This window comes from Scomber scombrus, chromosome 4, assembly GCF_963691925.1.
Source record: "Scomber scombrus chromosome 4, fScoSco1.1, whole genome shotgun sequence".
Lineage (NCBI taxonomy): Eukaryota > Metazoa > Chordata > Actinopteri > Scombriformes > Scombridae > Scomber > Scomber scombrus.
In genome coordinates this window covers 2,975,619-2,993,479 of record NC_084973.1, presented here as the reverse complement: position 1 = coordinate 2,993,479, position 17,861 = coordinate 2,975,619, and the positions used below count along the sequence as shown (strand labels likewise).

General features: G+C 40.8%; 1 protein-coding gene across 1 annotated transcript in view; it reads left to right on the top strand.

Moving 5' to 3' along the window:
* Positions 1-17,861, top strand: part of unc5db (unc-5 netrin receptor Db) — a 175,945-nt gene that overhangs the window by 118,802 nt on the left and 39,282 nt on the right. The window contains exons 11-13 of the mRNA XM_062417029.1: positions 1,013-1,198; positions 6,788-7,150; positions 13,506-13,590. Of these exons, the coding sequence (XP_062273013.1) occupies positions 1,013-1,198; positions 6,788-7,150; positions 13,506-13,590 (634 nt within the window). The remainder of the gene's footprint in view (positions 1-1,012; positions 1,199-6,787; positions 7,151-13,505; positions 13,591-17,861) is intronic.

The window sequence follows — 17,861 nt, the reverse complement described above, 5'->3', positions numbered from 1 at the left end:
ACCATCATTTAGTTCACCTTGATCTGAGCATCTCCTGTTTTAACCCGGCAATTGCTCATTAAGCATTCATGTCATTATTCAGTGCCCTGACTTTTATGACAACCGTGACATCACAGCTGTGTTTCCATTTTTGAGCCGAGAGATGTATCGGTTGGGACAAGTGAACATGTGCTATGTTGTGGAGGATTAATGGGTTGTAATCACTGCAAACGAGCTAATTTGACCAATTTACGGCGCTGTCCTCGCATTCCTGTGGCGGCTTTCAATCACTTGCCAGAGTTAGCCAGCCTAAGTGATTGTCAGGTACTAGCTTGAGTGCTTTCATTAGCCTTTCCACATTAGTGTAAAAGTCATGCCTACTGCCTTCTTCGCAGGCTTTAAGGATAGCTTGAATGATTGAGCTGAGAGTGCATTAAGCTGGTATCTGGCAAGCGATCACCCTGGTAGGAATAGTCTAAATTAATTTGCCTCTGATTGGTCCTTACGACAACTGGTGACCACCGGCTACACCACATGGGCTCTGATTGCCTTCACTGTGAGATATCCATCATAGCTATTGGATATAGACCAGTGGGTCTAAAGGCATTTAGGCTAATCACCCTCCCATGTTAGCAGCTTGAATGTGATATGTAACAGTTTAGAGTAACGGCTGGACATGTTCATTTATTCCTATCTGTGGTGCATAATGTAGCATAGAGCGATAAGACAGATGGTCTGCTCCATCTTACAACTTCCCATCTTTCTTTTCTTTTTTCATTTTCATACTGTATTCAGTATAAGACATTGTAACTCTTGACTTTGTTTGCCCTTGGATGTCTACATAATAACAATATTGTCTCCACTGCAATGTCTTCCATCTCCTCCTCACTGTTTCTGGGTCTTTATTAATACAACAATCAATAAAACTTTTTAAAAAGCCAGTAAAAAAAAAAGATCCAGTTGGCGGAGAAATCTTCCAAGAACACATTTTACAGGCTGCTGTTCCTGTGTGTGTCTCTCTTCTGTGCTTCAGGTATGGACGGATCCAACGACGTGGCTCTGTACTCGGGCCTCGGAGCCGGCATCATCGCGGTCGCCATCCTCGTGGTGGCCGTCATGCTGTACAGAAAGAACCACAGCGAGTATGGCGTGGACGTCATCGATTCCTCGGCTCTCACCGGGGGTTTCCAGTCTTTCAACTTCAAGACCACCAGGCAAGGTAAGAGAGAAAGCAAGAGAGCGCCATCAACTTTGCGCCGACACACGCCAACGACCACAATGCCAAAAAGGCAGTGTCATCAAAGACCTCTGTGACAGGGCCACACTGGTGATTGATGGGATTTGTTTGCATCGAGCAGCATAAGATATATAAGAGGACCTGTGCTTCTATTTGGACAGACCTGCTTCTCTGTTATTGTGAAGCAGCACATCATTTCACAAGATGGATCAATTTTATTATACATTTTAGAAAGACTAACTGTACTCCAGTGAGTACAGTACAACCTTGCATTGGATTAACCCATGCCTCATCTGAAATGCCCTCCCCCAATTCCTCCTCTTAAAGAGCCTTCACAGCGTTCAGAGAGGTTGAGGATGAGGTTAGAAATTGACTGTAAATATGTGAGATCATACCTTTAATGACTGGAATTTCCATAAGGGTAGGAAACCGGGCATATACGTTGCGAAACAAAACTACGAATTTGTTGGTAAAAAAAGTTTTGTTTAGGAAAAGAAAACAGTTCCTGAAGTTGTTGCAAAAGAAGCAAATATATTCTCAATATATAAATGAATTGTTTAACTCCAAGATTGGACCATAATGAAAAAGCACCATCTGATATGGAGGGAGGAAAGGCATGATTTGCAGCTAGAGGAGCAAAAGTGGAGAGTTGAGTTTGCAAACCCGAAAATGGTACTTAAACTGGTTTCAACTGGTTTTATTTTTAACGTAGGGGGGAGCAGGAGATCATTTCCAAAGAATTTTCATTCACATAAATATATATATAAAAACATCCCATTCTTCTATTCATATATCACTTCTTGGACCCAGCTGTCTGCCCTTATGAGATCCAGCACTCGAGTAAACAATCTTATAAGCAAGCCTATAAGGTCTCTGTTATGTTATGACTCAAGCCAAGGCTGCCTCCTAAACCAATCCTTATCTGGATGTGGAGAGGAGATAATTAGACGTTCCTTTGGGTAACATTTCACAATGTTAACTTTGTGCATCAGAGTTGTGCATCCCAGGGTCTCCTTAATGGATTAATTGTCAATAGGCTCTTTTGCCCAAGACATTGAGGGTCTCCTTATACTTCTGAAATCAACCACCTCAAGATTTCCATCACAATAACCAATCTCCGATAGATGCCAGTGCCACTACACCCCACCCCTCCCCACGGACCACACATTTGACTGTCAGGCAACCAATCTCCTCCATCAGATTACACCGGCCTAAGCCTCTGTTGGATAAATGCGAGGGGTATGGAACAGTGAACATCAATTCCATTTTTGTTGTGCACAGCAATAACTTCTGTTGGGTATGTGACTGCGGCTGTCCCGGCCAGCCTCGCTACAGGCATTCGTATTACTGTCACTGACACTTCTGGGTTAGCGCAAGTGATAGCCATCGCTGCGATGGGTGATCCATCCTCGCCCACCGCCGTGACAGCACCGCGAGAAGCCCTCACCGCGCTCCCATTTGCTCCCTCAAGGCCCGTTTAGGAGCCCGGGGAAGCCCCGCCCCTAGTGGCGTGATTGGAAGGGATGTGAGGGGAGCGGGAAGGGTGAGTTTGGGAGGTGGTACGAGCATGAGCCGGGTCCACATTCAGCAGGTCATCAATCCTATTTAAATAGGCCAGCTCTCCCCGCAGCCTGCCTGCTGTGCCCTCCGCCGGCCACAATCACTCCTTTCCATTTTCCTCTCTTATCAGCCAGGCTGAGTACTCCCCATGAAATGTGGAACACTTCCTTTTTCCCTCCTCTGGAAGCCCCAGTTTGTTTTGGAGCAAGTTGTCGAGGCATTATGTACGAGCCCACTTCTGCCGTGATTGCATTAACATTTTGCCGCCTTTTTCATAAACATAGCAGGAAATTAAACACTTCCTCTGAGGGGGGAGGAACACGCTTAAAGTGTGTGTTTAAGTGCAAATAAGTAGCATTTTCATGCCTTATAATCACTTTAAAAAAAGGAGGTTCAAAAAAAGCTTAAACACTTAAAGAAGTTCTTTAATGATTTCGGATGGCTGTAAGGGAGAGTGCTGAATGAGTCTTTGGACCCGACCCTGTCTGTCCACATTACTTCTACCTCTGAGTGATTTTTAATCAGAGGCCCAATTCCAAACCTATCCCTCAAGGTATTCAACCTGAGGTACATTTCATTAACTTCTCTCATCTCACCACTGCCATTCCATTTTCGCCGCGCCATTCTTAAAGATGCACACTCAAGCGATAATCAGATCATTCTCCACTCGACCGGAGGGGAGAAAATTTAGCAGTGATCGAATGTCAGCTGCAGAGGGGTAATGTCCACCGGGCTGCAGCTCTGGCTGAGGAGGTGGAGTATATCTGCACGGTGGCCGGCAGGTTCGCTGTCACTATTACACCGTTTAGAGATGAAAAATGCTTCTTTTCATTTTCCAGTGAGCATCCATTTTTTTATGGGACAGTGTCATAGAAGCAATTATCAGAAAATGTTATTGCGAACCATATCTGCTCCTGCTTTGTATCATTCATAATGCAGGTGTAATCATGGAGCATGGTGACCCAGTAGATAGAGTACACGTGCAATAACAGAAATGTCACAGGTTCTATCCCTTGCGACAATGCTAATACTGTGAAATGTAACATACTCACTGTTAGAGCTCAGACGACTAGTAGATTACATAACAATAATAATAATGATAAAGTTACAAAGTGCTTCACAAGGCAGCAAAATACACAAATTATCAAGTTTATAAAAGAGAACAAATAAAAACAATTCGATGAGTAAAAAACATTTCAGTGTACGAAAAAGCAAGAATAGACTAACCATATTTAAAGGAGATAAAAGCAATTCAAGATTAATGGGAAAGAAATGAATAGACATTAGAAATGAATAGGACCATTTAAGTCATTTGTTAAGAGAAGTAGTTGGATCATACTCTTCAGAAGGGAAGATTTTAAATCATTATAACCTGAATATATTTAGCTTTTACACTGCTGGTCAGACAAAGAAAAAGCCATTTTTTAAAAATGCACCATTTTCTAAATTGAGTGTGTTTTATTGCTTGAGTGCTTCAGCTCTATTTTTACCATAGAGTTTCACTTTGCAACACTCCCAACCCAGAATGGTACACTCCTAGTTCTGTCCTCAAAATACAACATGGCATACAAAATTAAAAACATCTGCATCAAATTAAGCACTGTAATACTTCACACAATGAAATCATATCATTCAGTCAAACAGTAACTCTCACTTTCATCCAAACAGAATCACAGCATGGCCGGAGCCACCATATGGGCAATCTGGGCAAACGCCCAGGGGCTCTTGAGCAGAAAGGGGCCCTCAATGATGATGCAAAAATGTGTGTTCTTTTGTTTGTTTTTTTCGCTTTTTTTGTCAGGCTCTACAGAAATATGACACAAAGCTTGACCCATTCTCTTGATGTTGATTATTAAAGTCACTGTCAGAAGTGGAGTTACAAGTTTTCCACCTGACAGCAGCGTTATCCAATCAGAATAAAATACAACTTGTTTGGGGGACATGAGGTCCAGTGCCCAGGGGCCCCCTGAGGGTACATATGCAGCCTTGACTCACAGTGATCACTTCCTCAAGATTATACAAATAGCAATGAGAAAACTATGGAAATGTGTTGCAGTCATTTGAAATAATGTGGAGTCACAACTTTGTTTTATCTACCATAAGGTGTTTTTTTGTGGGGTTTTTCTAAATTTAAAGCTCCAATCTAAATAAAAATAAATAATAAATGAAATAATTGAATCACTGGTAAGTCAATTAATATAAAATGTGGTCAGGTACAGTAATAATGTAATACTAAAGATTATAATACATTATAATAAATCACACTTTCACTAATGTAACAGACGCTTTGGAGAAAAATTGCATTCATCTCTCCATTTCTTCTTACTTTGAAATGTATCACAGTAATAACATCGGTCATGTTTCAATGCTGCTCACCAAGATAATATGTTAAATGTTTCTAAAATGTGGAAAAATGCTTGCGATGTAGCACGTGATTCAATGATTCGAGGATCCATATGTTTAGTAATGAAGAATACAAATGAGCTACTATCAGGTGACGGACATGTGATTTAGTACTCTGCATTTTCTATGTAAGCACGGCATTATGTTTTTAAAGGTTTAGTGTTTCAGTGGCTCTGTGCATAATGAATATTGTTGAGGAAACTGTAATAGACTTCATGATTAATCAGTTAATCAAAAAATATATGACAGGTTAATCAATAATGAAAATAATCATTATTTTGCAGCAGCGCTCAGTGTAATTCGCTCTGTAGAAAAAGCTGCAGCACAGCATCTAAAATGTAAATACATTTTCTGGTTAGTCTCCATATTTCAATATGACAAGAATTCAGTTGGGAGAGTGAAACACCGGAGAAAAAGTTGAGTTCTGAAGAGCGAGTCAAAGCTAACACAGCCCAAAACACTCATCACCAATCACGTAATTAACGATTTCCCTAAAAATAAAACAACATTAGCCTCCCGCCTCGCGCCCCTCGCCAGGCAACAGCTGGGCAGCAAGGACTCAGCGACTTCGCCGTTATCTTGGCACGGCTCGTTCCGGGGGCACCGCACGTCTGAGTCTGCCAGATCGATGCATCGTGCTCCTCGCTCTGTTTGGCAAGCGTCCTCGCAGTCTAATGGCCACAGATGAAGACCCTCCTCCACAGGCTGTTAGGTCCACACAGAGACCTGGAGGACTCCCCTCATTTACAGAGCAATCACCTAGACCCCTCCTGCCCTCACCGCTCCTGCCATCCAAACCCCCCCACTCTGTCCTTCAGGAGGACAACTCATGTGTCCAGAGGAGCTGACTCCAGCAGATGGATTATGGAGATCAAGCTGTGTGTGCTTGGTAATTAAATCTAACGCTCTGACCGTGGCTCCGAGCCCTGGACCTTCTGTCCAGGTTGTGCTCCCTTACCTCTGATGCGCTGGTCACCTGCCCAGACATGTTGTTTTAATTGGTGCTGGAGCTTCACTGGTCAGCTGCATAACATTTCAGTAGGAGTAATGAACAAAAAAAAAAAGAGGGCTTGAACCTGATTTGAACCGGATTAATGTTACCTGGGGACATCCTGGACTTTGTATTAATTCTGGAGATTAAACATGGTTTTAATCTGTGCTACGTCTGCTTTGTGTACAACAACTCTGTTGAGCATAATGTACTGTTCTGTGCTGCACACTGAAATCCTCTGATAGTGTTTAATCCATGCAAACTGACACATTTTCTCTTTTCTTCTGCCTCTGCTTTTTAAAAATCTTTCTCGTCATGAAAAATAAAAGAATTTGTCATGTTCTGTTTATCCTACAATTTCAACTTTTGCAATGCTAAATCAGAAAGAATGAAGAAGGGGGGGAAAAAGAGAAACTAATGCAATTTTGACCTTATTTTCTTGTATGTGGGACACCAGTGAATTTCATAATCCCATGTGAGTGCTGTGCAGGAAACACAGAGGTTGGGTTCTTTGATTCAGTAATTAAACGAGCTCGGCGCATAATGGGAGTCTCAGGGGAACCGGGCTTTTTTTTAGGTGCGACTGTGTGACTGTGTGTGTATCTCCGTCTCCGTAGGCAACCCGCTGCTTCTCAACTCCTCTATGCAGCCGGACTTAACAGTGGGACGGACTTACAGCACCCCCCTCTGCTTCCAGGACAGCGCAGACAAAGAGCTCTTTGACCCCCTGCCAGACATCAAGGTCAAAGTTCAGAGCTCCTTTATGGTTTCACTAGGTGTGGCCGAGCGGGCGGAGTTCCACGCCAAGGCACCCGCCGAGACCTTCCCGCGGGACCTGAGCCGGGACTACTGCGGCTCCGTGGACAGACGCAAGAAAGGTCTGCTCACCCTCAACGGGCCAATCAGCGCCAGCAAAGAGCAGCAGAGGACGACCGGTGTGTTCGGACACCCGGGAGGACGCCTGGTGGTGCCAAACACCGGTGAGCTTCACAGGAGTTAGATAAAGGCACCGGCTTGAGATTGTTAGCAGAAAACACACCGCCACAGTCTCATTTTGTGTTGATAATGAAAAGCAGCACACACACACACACACACACACTCTCGGATTCGGTAATGAGAGGCTGCAGTAGCTCCTCATTATCGTAGCCGTCATGAGCGAGCACTGTTTAGCATGATGTGTAGCCTCCCCAGAAAGTTTCGCAACACAACAAACATCTAACACTTTTTACACCAATTTTTCTGTACTTCCATGCTGCTCACTGTAAACACTCTGCGGCGTCTGCATCAACAAAGTACAGTAATGTTTTTGTTGTGGTTATGTTGACTCACTAAAAGTTTTTTTTTCTGCACTGGAAGGAGATTTTTTTTTTTAAAAAGATCCAAATCAGATCAGAGAGCATGAATCAGAAAATGGTCTATAGCTCAATACATGTAGAATTTAGAACAAATATGTTAGCTGGACATTATTAGACTAGTGACAAAAATATAAAATACTGTGGAGTAGGATTTGCACATCAGTGTGTTTATAGTTTAAAAAGGCCGATTGGAATAGGAAGACTTCCTAAAGTACTGCATGTTGGTTTCCAAAAGCCCCCTATAATGTAGATGCTAAGACTGAGGGAGTAAGATGACTTGGCTTTATTTCATGTCTTGACAGTATATCACTTACTCGTCCTTGTCTAAGATCTCCCAAATATTTTGCAGCATGTACAAACTATTATAGCACTGCTGAGTCTGCAGGTCATGTGACCAAACAATGAAACCAAGTAGGCCTGTCGTAGTTACGTTTCGGTGTCCTTTAACTCCTCTGTAGCAGCTTGGATTTATCAGAGCCTTTTTCTCTGATAACAGCTGCGAATAACACTGATGAGAGCCATGAGACTCAACCGAAACAGTAAAGTTGTAGAAAGGCCTGTCACAATTATTACGTTATCGACTTATCGTACAATATTTCAAAGTTCAAAATGCTTTATTTGTCATTGTTACAAGAACAAGACAGCACAGCGTCTCTAGAAAATAAGTAATAAAAGTAAGAAATGTGTAATACTAAATAAATAAATGCCACCATACAGGACTAAATTCAATAAAGTGCAATAGAAATTTTAAAAAAGTGCAAGACCTGACTGCAAATGTTGCCGCTAAAGTAAACACCCCAGCAGGTCAGTTCAAGTTATGTATTGGGGGGGTATGGTGGAGCTGTTGAGGAGTTTTATTATTGCTAGTGGGAATAAACTGTTTGTCATCCTGGAAGTCCTCGCTCTTACATACCTGAACGTTGGAACAGGTGGGGGTGAGCAGGGTGAGAACAGTCCTTGATGATCCGGAGTGAAAACGGCAGGCAGTGGGAGGTTGAGATGGTTGTGATGTTTGGCAACTCAGTCCCGATGATCTTTCCAGCTGTTTTAATGACTCTCTGTATGGCTGCATGTTCTGCCTTCGTACAGTTAAAAAAACCAGGCAGCTACTCAGTATGTCAGCACACTCTCGATAGCACAACGGTAAAAGTTGATCAGCAGCCTTTGTGGTAGATTTTCTCTTCTCAATAAAATTATCTTCAAATGACAATAATATTGTTTATCGCGATTCTTTCTGAGACAATATATCGTCCAACAAAAGTAGTTATTGTGACAGGCCTAAAGCTAGATAGGGCATCCAACTTCTACATGCTCTGAACATGGATCCCATGCTAAAAGACGACAACAAAAGGTGTCTGCCCCCACTATTTTTGACTATTTATGAAATGATCTTCAAATGACAATAATATAATTTATCGCGATTATTTCTGAGACAATATATCGTCCTACAAAAGTAGTTATCGTGACAGACCTAATACCAAGTGGATTGGGTTATTCAGATACCTAGATATATAATGCAAGATAAATTGACTCACTCTGAATGCATATTTATATACATACATGCATAATTAAAAAAAATATTTTTAGCCTCTAGAAAGGGTTAGAATTTGCCTTGCTGACAGTGAGATGGTGGATAGATGGATGGACAGCACAGATTGTAAACTGAAGGAGAATTGACATAATGAATGAATATGCACTAATAACCTATGGAATGTTATAGCTGCTGTACTCTGCCACACACACACACACATACAGCACATGGCAACATTTTTATGCTTAGTTTTTAGCGTGATTTCACTCACACATTTCAATTGGTGATAATAGTGATAGTGCAGTTCGGGCCTCATTTAGAAGACATATTGTTATAATATCATACCTCTTGAACTTTGATACATCTCCACTGCTTACACGTCACATAAGCCGTTGCTAAGATCCATCAGTGCTCTTGCCAAGGCAGCGTTATTGTGGATCCCGCTGCTTTTCTTGGCGAAACATGCCAGGTGTAGCTTTCAAGGGCTAGGATTGGCCAGGTGTTCATGCTGCTTCTTCCTAACTGTATGTTCAGTGGGTGATAGGGGTTGAATGATGGGAAACGTTCATTTTGAAGGACTATGAGTTAACAGTTTGAGTGGAGCATATAGGCTGTAGTGTGTGTAGCTTGGAAAATGGTGTTATGAGGCACTGAATATGATGGATTTACTGTTTATCAGACCACAGACAGTTAAGAAATAGCAGACATAGACGGCTGGCCAATCCTATCGCTCCGATGCTGCGCAGGGTGCGTCTTGCCAAGAAAAGCCGTAGGATCCGTAACAACGCTGCCAAGACAGGCAGTCGTTTCTCTGCATCCTCGCAAGGCGCTCTCTAGGAAACAGGGGTCACGCCGCCATCGTGTCCCGCCAACACAAAAATGGAGGAGTTTGCAGGGACCGTTGCAGTTGTCAAGAGTTCAACAGTCCGTGCAAACCGTTGCACTCACAGGCCTCTTGTGCGGTCCTCATGTACGTAGCGGTGGCCCTCAGCCGGCGTTGAGAGGCGACGCAAAAATCAGCTTCCCGCGGTCGTCTTTCAGGCTGAGGGGGCATGAGTGGAGGAGTCACTCCTGTCAAGTGCAGCACTCACACGCACACTGTGTGCAGGGACGGCTATTCATTAGACTGAATAGCCAGCCATACACAGCACTTCACTGTAGATTACCAGAGTTATGCGGTCACCTTAGTGATACGGAACCAATATAGCAACAAGCTTTACATTTTATACAGTTCAAACTAGTTTTTAACTCAGCCGTGAAAGTTTTAAAGGGCCAGTTCACACAAACAACTAAAATGAGATTTTCTTTGTCACCTGGTGAAGTCTTATTTCCTCAGCTTTTCAGATTTCTGCCTCCTATATCCCATTGCAGTGATGTGGAACATAATCTTTTGAGGTGTTCAAAGCATTGGATTGACATGCAAAAAAAAAAAAATCCTCTTTTTCTACAAATAGTAATCCGGCTCTCTGGATAATCCACAGACCTCACTTTGAACATTTTTAATTGGAACTACTTAGTACTGAAGAAATGGTCCCTGAGTAAGTAAGGAAAGGTGAAAGAGCTCAGCGCCCTTCAATTTAAGAATGTACATGAAATTAGACAAAATACCAAGGAAATGAAGATGTTTTTTTCAGTTTGATAACATCATATTCAGTAAAAGAGCTGCACACACCAATCTGATAACTATATCTACAATTAAACCAAAGCAGTTACAGAAACACTGAAAGCCGTAAACCTTACATAAGACGTTTCTGGAAGACTCGATGAAGGAAAATTGTCTAGTCATTGCTCATTTTTTTATTGTATGATTCTGATATTATCCGATATATCAGCTGTACAACCGTGTTAGCCATATTTAGTGATGACAGCCAGTAAGTTTTTTACCACTATAGAGTCTTGATGATGGAGTCCCTGTTTTGCCTGTATTCAGTGCTTATTTTTTATACAAAACTGGACACAGACGACATGATACACATTCTTGCCAACAGTTTAATGCTGATCCAGTGATTGACAGTTCGTGGCAGTCATGTACAAAGTAACGTAGCAATGTACCTGCAAAGAAGAAGAACGTTTAGCTAGCAAACGTGGAGTAGCCTCCGCTAACATGTGACACAGAATATTTATTTCATGTTTTTCACTAGTTAAAATGCACATTTCAGAGGTGGCTGGTATCCAGTTTCCATTGAGCTTCCAAAAGCCATCTTTATCTGTCATCTGCCATCTATGCTCCTTTGAACCTTTTTATTTGTAAAGCAGATCTTTGTATATGCTCCCTGCTCTTCGATCTGAATGCTTTTCTATTTACACAGCAGCAGATGAATAGCGTCGAGCAATGGCGGCACCCCGTTGATAAATCTCCACTCGCTTCTTGAAAGATGTTGTATAATCAGCTGGTTGGGAGATCAGAATAAATAGATTGTTTAAATTCTTCCAACAGACAACTAAATCTAAAGCATCCATCTATTTTCTGTACCCATATTCCTATTCAGGCTTATCACATGAAGCTTCAATAGGTTGAAATTTGTTATTATATTTATATTATTATATAATATAAATAGTATCACATTTTCAGTAAAGGACACCAAACTCTTTCAGTTTTCAGAAAAGCTCTTCTTCCTCCCTCCCTTCCTTCCTTCCTCCCTCCCTTCCTTCCTTCTTCCTCCCTCCCTTCCTTCCTTCTTCCCTCCTTTCCTTCTTTCTTCCTTCCTTCCTCCCTCCCTCCTTTCCTTCTTTCTTCCTCTCTACCTACCTTCCTTCCTTCCTTCTTTCCTCCGTCCTTCCTTCCCTCTTTCCTTTCCTCCCTTCATTCCTACCTCCTTTCTTTCCTTCCTTCCTTCCTTCCCTCCTTCCTTTCTCCCTCCTTTCTTTCTTTCTTCCTTCCTTCCTCCCTCCCTCCCTAGACTCTTGATCATTTCCAGACTCCCTTGACAAAATGTGTTTGTTGTATTTTGTCTCTTTAGGTCGCTCAGTTTTAGACATATTCTGTGAAATGTTTCTTAACTCCTGATTGCAAAGGGCAACAAATGGAGATACATCACTAAAGAGGGAATGTATTGGCTTGAAGTCATGTCTGAATTTATAAGGTCAGACTGATCAGGGAGCAAACATCACTGCAGCGAGCTGGTCAAAATTCAGCAGACCACACCACACACACTCTTGGAAATGTCAAATGTAGTTTAAATGTGCTCACAGTATCTGCTAAATACAAATCATAGTATACACAAAACTTGTAAGAACTTATTTAATCAAAATTGAAGTATATGAAGTCCCCTCCTTGAGAGTGAGCTTGATGCAAGATGTAGGATTTTATTATCTATTTATTCTTATGCATCATTTTGAACCTTAACAGAATAAATGACATATTTACCAATGCACATATGACATTGTTGTACTCACAATGTCTGTAAAGTATTTTTTTTTTTAAAAGGATCAAAATCTGATGCAGCAGGATCAAAGCTATTGTCTATTTTATTCCATGTGTTCTTCCTGGTGCCTACATTACCCACGATGCAATTGAGCCACCGACAGTTAGGTAAGAGGAGATTTGGGTGTGTCTGACCCGTGTCTGAACAACAATACAACAGAGCAGAAAGGAGAGAAAGAAAATAAATGGAAAGACTGAAACTATGAAAACAACAAAAAGGAGTAGGGGAAATGAATAATACATAAAATGAAGTAAATAATAAAAAAAACCCATCATCAAACGAACAGTGTAGTCCACATTCTAAGCTTATCACGACAGACTTTGATGTGTACAATGAATGCTGTTCCACTTTAAGGAACATACACCTAATGAATAAAGACAGGAAGAAGACAAATGGATTTTTGGCAGACTCCTATGTGCATCATTACCTCCTAAATAAACTAAATGATTACCTCCTAACTAACTTAGACATTACATCATCTCAACATGCATGTGTTTCATTTGTTAAAACAGTTTCGGTGCTTCTTATGATTTGATCGTGTATTGAATATGTAGAATATGAACAATATGTAAGGGTTAAACATTAGCCAAAATGATAATGGTCATTTGTAACCGTTTTGACTGACAAACAAAGCTCAATGTTCAAACAAAACAAACAAAACATTGTGTCACATTATGCTGTTATTCTCTTAACAGCCAATAAAGTTCAGAAGCTTTCAGAAGCTCATGTTTAAACACAATGCTTTGACATTTGTCATCTCTGAGCTGTCTAAATAGTTTAGTCACATCCTCTTTCACTCTATAATTTATTCACTTTCAGTATTTGCCTGTGATAAATACTATAACTTATACTTACTGGGGTCCCTATATGTTCTACTTAGTTTATTCTTTGATATCAAGAAAAATGAAGCTCTCGTAAATATTCCTATAACCCCTGCATGTACTACACGCTGTAAGCCCTTATTTTGCCCTCCGCTGTCAGGCTGCCCGAGTTGTTGCTGTTGACACATTTGTGTGTTTTCCAGGGGTCAGTCTGCTGGTGCCGCACGGAGCCGTGGCTGAAAATATGTCCTGGGAGATGTACATGGTGATCAATCAGGGAGAGGCAAGGTGAGGCCAGAGTTTATCCAAATATCATTTCAGGCATCTATCTGTCTGTCAGTCTCCCTCTATCTTATCATCCATCTCCTCTGACTCTCCATCCTTTGTCCTCACTGTCCTGTTCCCTGTCTCATTATTTACCATCCGCTGTTACTTTGATTACAACAGCAGCAGCAGCAGCAGCAGCAGCATTCACTTCACTCTCAGTTCACTTTCTTAAAGTTGAATATGCTCCATCACTGGTGGCTTTATTACTTTAGAATTAGATTCCAGCACACTGATCTCAAAGAAATGTGTATTAAATGAAATGACTTTGAAGCTTTTTTTTGGCTGTCCAGTGAAAACCATGAATCTTCAAAAATCCATTTCTGAGCAAGAAATACACTTTTCCTCAGAAACTAACTTATAAAATAGACTTAAAATACTGTAATTGGATGCCTTTATTAACACAAATGAATCTTTACGTAGTCATTATTGAACTATTTAACATTATAAATGGACGTACTTTAATTTTCGTGACTGAAAGTGGGCATACGTGAGTCTCAAGTGTGTTTCTGTCTCACTCAGATGGTAAACTATCACATGTTTTGACACTTTTGTTTTACTATTTTAGGCTGAAATTGCCATAATTCATAGGCAAATTGTCAAAATAGTCAACAGTAGTGTTTAAACCATCTTAAATCTGAAACACTCATCAGAGTGACCAAATCGGACTGATGCACGCATGTCAATGAAAGCAGACATTAACATGCTGACATGATGCAAGGACCCTGAAGGTTAGCTTTTAAAAAATAATGTCAATGTGTGGAGGTGACTCTCGCAGCCTAGTCGGGGTCCCTCTTCTTCCTTTCCACTTCAAAAAAACACTACTTCTTTATGCCTACGGTTGACAGGAACATGTGTTGGCAACACCATCTACCATCTACCGCTGTTCACCTTTACGAAAGCATAACAATAATCCTCTCTTTCCAGTCCAATTTCCCTCCGAAGTACTTAAATATCTTCTTTTCTCTTCGACTTGTTTACTTAGTCACTCATCCCCCATTTGTCTTTATATGATAATAATAATAATAATCAGTGTTGGGGTAACACGTTGCAAAAGTAATGCCATTGCAGTAATATGTTGTTTTTAGCAGTAGTGCATCAACATTACGTGTTACATATAGGATTTCAGTAATATTATTGCAGTCACTATGTCAAGTAGCTTACATCAGCATCCACGTTAGCACACGAAATGATGTGCTTAATGTTTGTTATTAAGAATGAATCTACATCGCAAAAAAAATCCCCCGAGACTATCTTCCTGTTCCTGAAGTTTGATGGCCGCAGAGTCAGACTCTACATTTTTTCGACATTGGCTATACAAGGACAAGAAGATAATGGTCAAGTGCAATCTATGCGTCGGGAAGCAGCAGGAACAGAAATAAGTGTTCTATTATGCTCTAAAAATTTCTGTTGGCAGTGAAGGCGAAAGCTTTTCTGATAACAGTGATTGGTATTGTATCGCGTGGTGAGCCTACACTGCTACTCGTTACATAAAGGTGTTCATAGTCTACAGGTGTTATCAGAGGGTTTTAGACATTGTATTCAGCGTCAGTTGTAGAGTGCCACTTTTGCACAAAAGCCGACCAAAAAAAGTAGAAGACCGGCTCTCACACTTACTGTTTCAGGCCTACACAGTCATTAGTCTGTATATCACCATCCAATCAATTTATAATGAAGTGCAATAAACGTGAGCTGCTATGGAACATCACCCTCTTCCACTGTAGAAGGCCTAGTCGTACTTACTTAAGTAGGCTAGTGTAATAAGTAACGTAATGAAAGACACCTTACTTACCTACCTCCATTTCCAGATTAATCCCAGTCATAAGCAGCACCAGGAGAATCAACCTGGTTACATTTAAGTGCCTCTTTGAAAGATAAAGAGTAACACATTTAGTACACATAGGGCCTGATTTACTAAGATCCCAAATAGTGGATGCTAAATTGCGTGCACGGTGCAATAGATTGCGCGTTTCGTTTGCGTGTGTTTTGCGGGTGATCTACTAAGAATTACTGTGTAAATGAAAACAGGTGCAACAGGGTGGAGACAGCAGTATTTAAATGAGGGTTTTGTGTCTTTATGGAGAGTTTGGACGAGCAGAAAGCTGCAAGAGCAAAATGAAATGTGATCAGGTTCTAGTGGAAGAGGTTAACTAATATATTGAGTTATAACAAATCAAATAATACCAGAAAAAACAACATATGGAGAGTATTAGTGACGAAGTCAATGCTGTTAGTAAAACCACAAATATTCCACTCAGTAAAATATTAACACAGGTGGAAAAACTCTGTCCTGTGTGTATTCTGTCATTGTGGCTCCGTCTCCTCGTCTCCATAGTAACAAAAGTCATCTGTGCCCAGTGAGCAGCTGGTTAATACCTGTCCTTCAAAGTTATTATTTATAGACGCAGTTAGCAGTTAGCAGTTAGCAGTTAGCGTCAGAAATAATACCTTCAGGTTTGGTAAATCACAATGCGTGTCCTAAATAACATATTAGCATTTTCTCCTCCCTGTATTTTGCACACTGGGGTTGAAACGTTTCATATTAAATATTCATTATGGTAAACTACTAAATGGACAGCACGTACTATCTTGCACAGTTGAAAGACGCAAACCTCAGTTTGGACACGTTTTTACACACGCACACCTTTAGTAAATCAGGCCCTAAATGCAATGTTTCTAAGAGTTTGCATCCTTAATCCGACTTTTCCACAAACCTTATTCCTCACTGTCATCTACTTACGTTACTACTGCTAATGCCTCTGCTTCATGTGCACTACTTTACAATGAACGACGCGCAAATGCCAAATTGGCTCCCTGCATTTCACGATTTGCTCTAAATGTACCTCGTGGACACAGATTTAATCGCCGGACTTCGGTGACATGTTGTTAAAAGTCGGGAATGACCAAAATCAACCGAATGACCAGAAACAATAAGACTCAAACACGTTTGGTTTAGCTGGTTAATGTGGCGACCAGCATGGCTAAGTTGGCCTAAACCTCCAAGCAACAACAGGTGGACAACAAGGATAGGTATGAAGACATTTCTAAATGGACCTGAACCATTTCTCCGCAGATTAGAGAGTGCAGAACCCTGAATTTGGGAGCTGGAGGACAACGTAGAGAGATCCACAACTAACCTATCCCAAACTATCAGGCTGATCCAGACATAAAATAGATGAAAAGGAAAAGCTGTCATAACAATTTAAGGCTTGTGGAGCTGAAAGAAGAGGCAGGTTACGCTGTTTTGGGCTACCGATGCTACATAGTAGACGAGGCATGCCCAGAGACAGATCGTGCACATTCCCGACTCCTCCCGTCCACATGCCAAAGCATCCCTACGCAGGATACTGAACCCCACATTGCTCCCGACGGTTGTGCCAGCACCCTGCATGGTAGCATCACCACCATGAATGCGTGTGTGAATGGGCGAGTGAGCAGCAGAAACATTGTAAAGCGCTTTGGATAAAAGCGTTATATAAATGCAGCCTCTTTCCATTTATTTGACATCACAACAATTTTGAGCTTTCGGTGAAATGTGTGTTTTTAAGTCTCAAAAGTTTTTCTCTCACTACACTGGCCTCTAGTTAAATGGTAGTGTGCTGTGGCATACTGGTGGTGGTATATATATAACATATTATCTCATACCACCAGCCTTCATCACAGTTTAACAGAATGTTATGTGTAGACTTGACCACTGAGATCCATCAGCCTTTAAACAAACATTCATCTCCAGCTGCTGACAGGAAGTGTGTCTCTTACAATGTCTTTGTGTCGCATAGCTTATATGTAATACTAATTGGCTTGATTAACCAATTCCAAATATGTGTATATAATAAAAAACAAGCCTCCATTGTTAAAGATTATCCCAAATATATATTTCATGAAGGCAGCAGAAGTGTGATAGAACTCCGCAAGACGGTATAATATGAAACTGAAAGTGACCTTTAAGTAAATATTTGACAGTTTTTAAAATAATATAAAATATAAAATAAATAACTAATATTTCTTTTACATTACCACTATTGAATTATGTCATTTTATTCAACTTTACTTTCAATTTGTATCATTTTGTAACATATATTGTGAGTTAATGTCATTTATCTCATATTACAACAGTATTATATGGTACTGATATCTTCTTCACTTATTATATACGTATGAAAAAATAGAAATATATATATAGACAGTTACTCAATTCATAAACCATAAACCAATGGTAAAATTGATTCAATAAA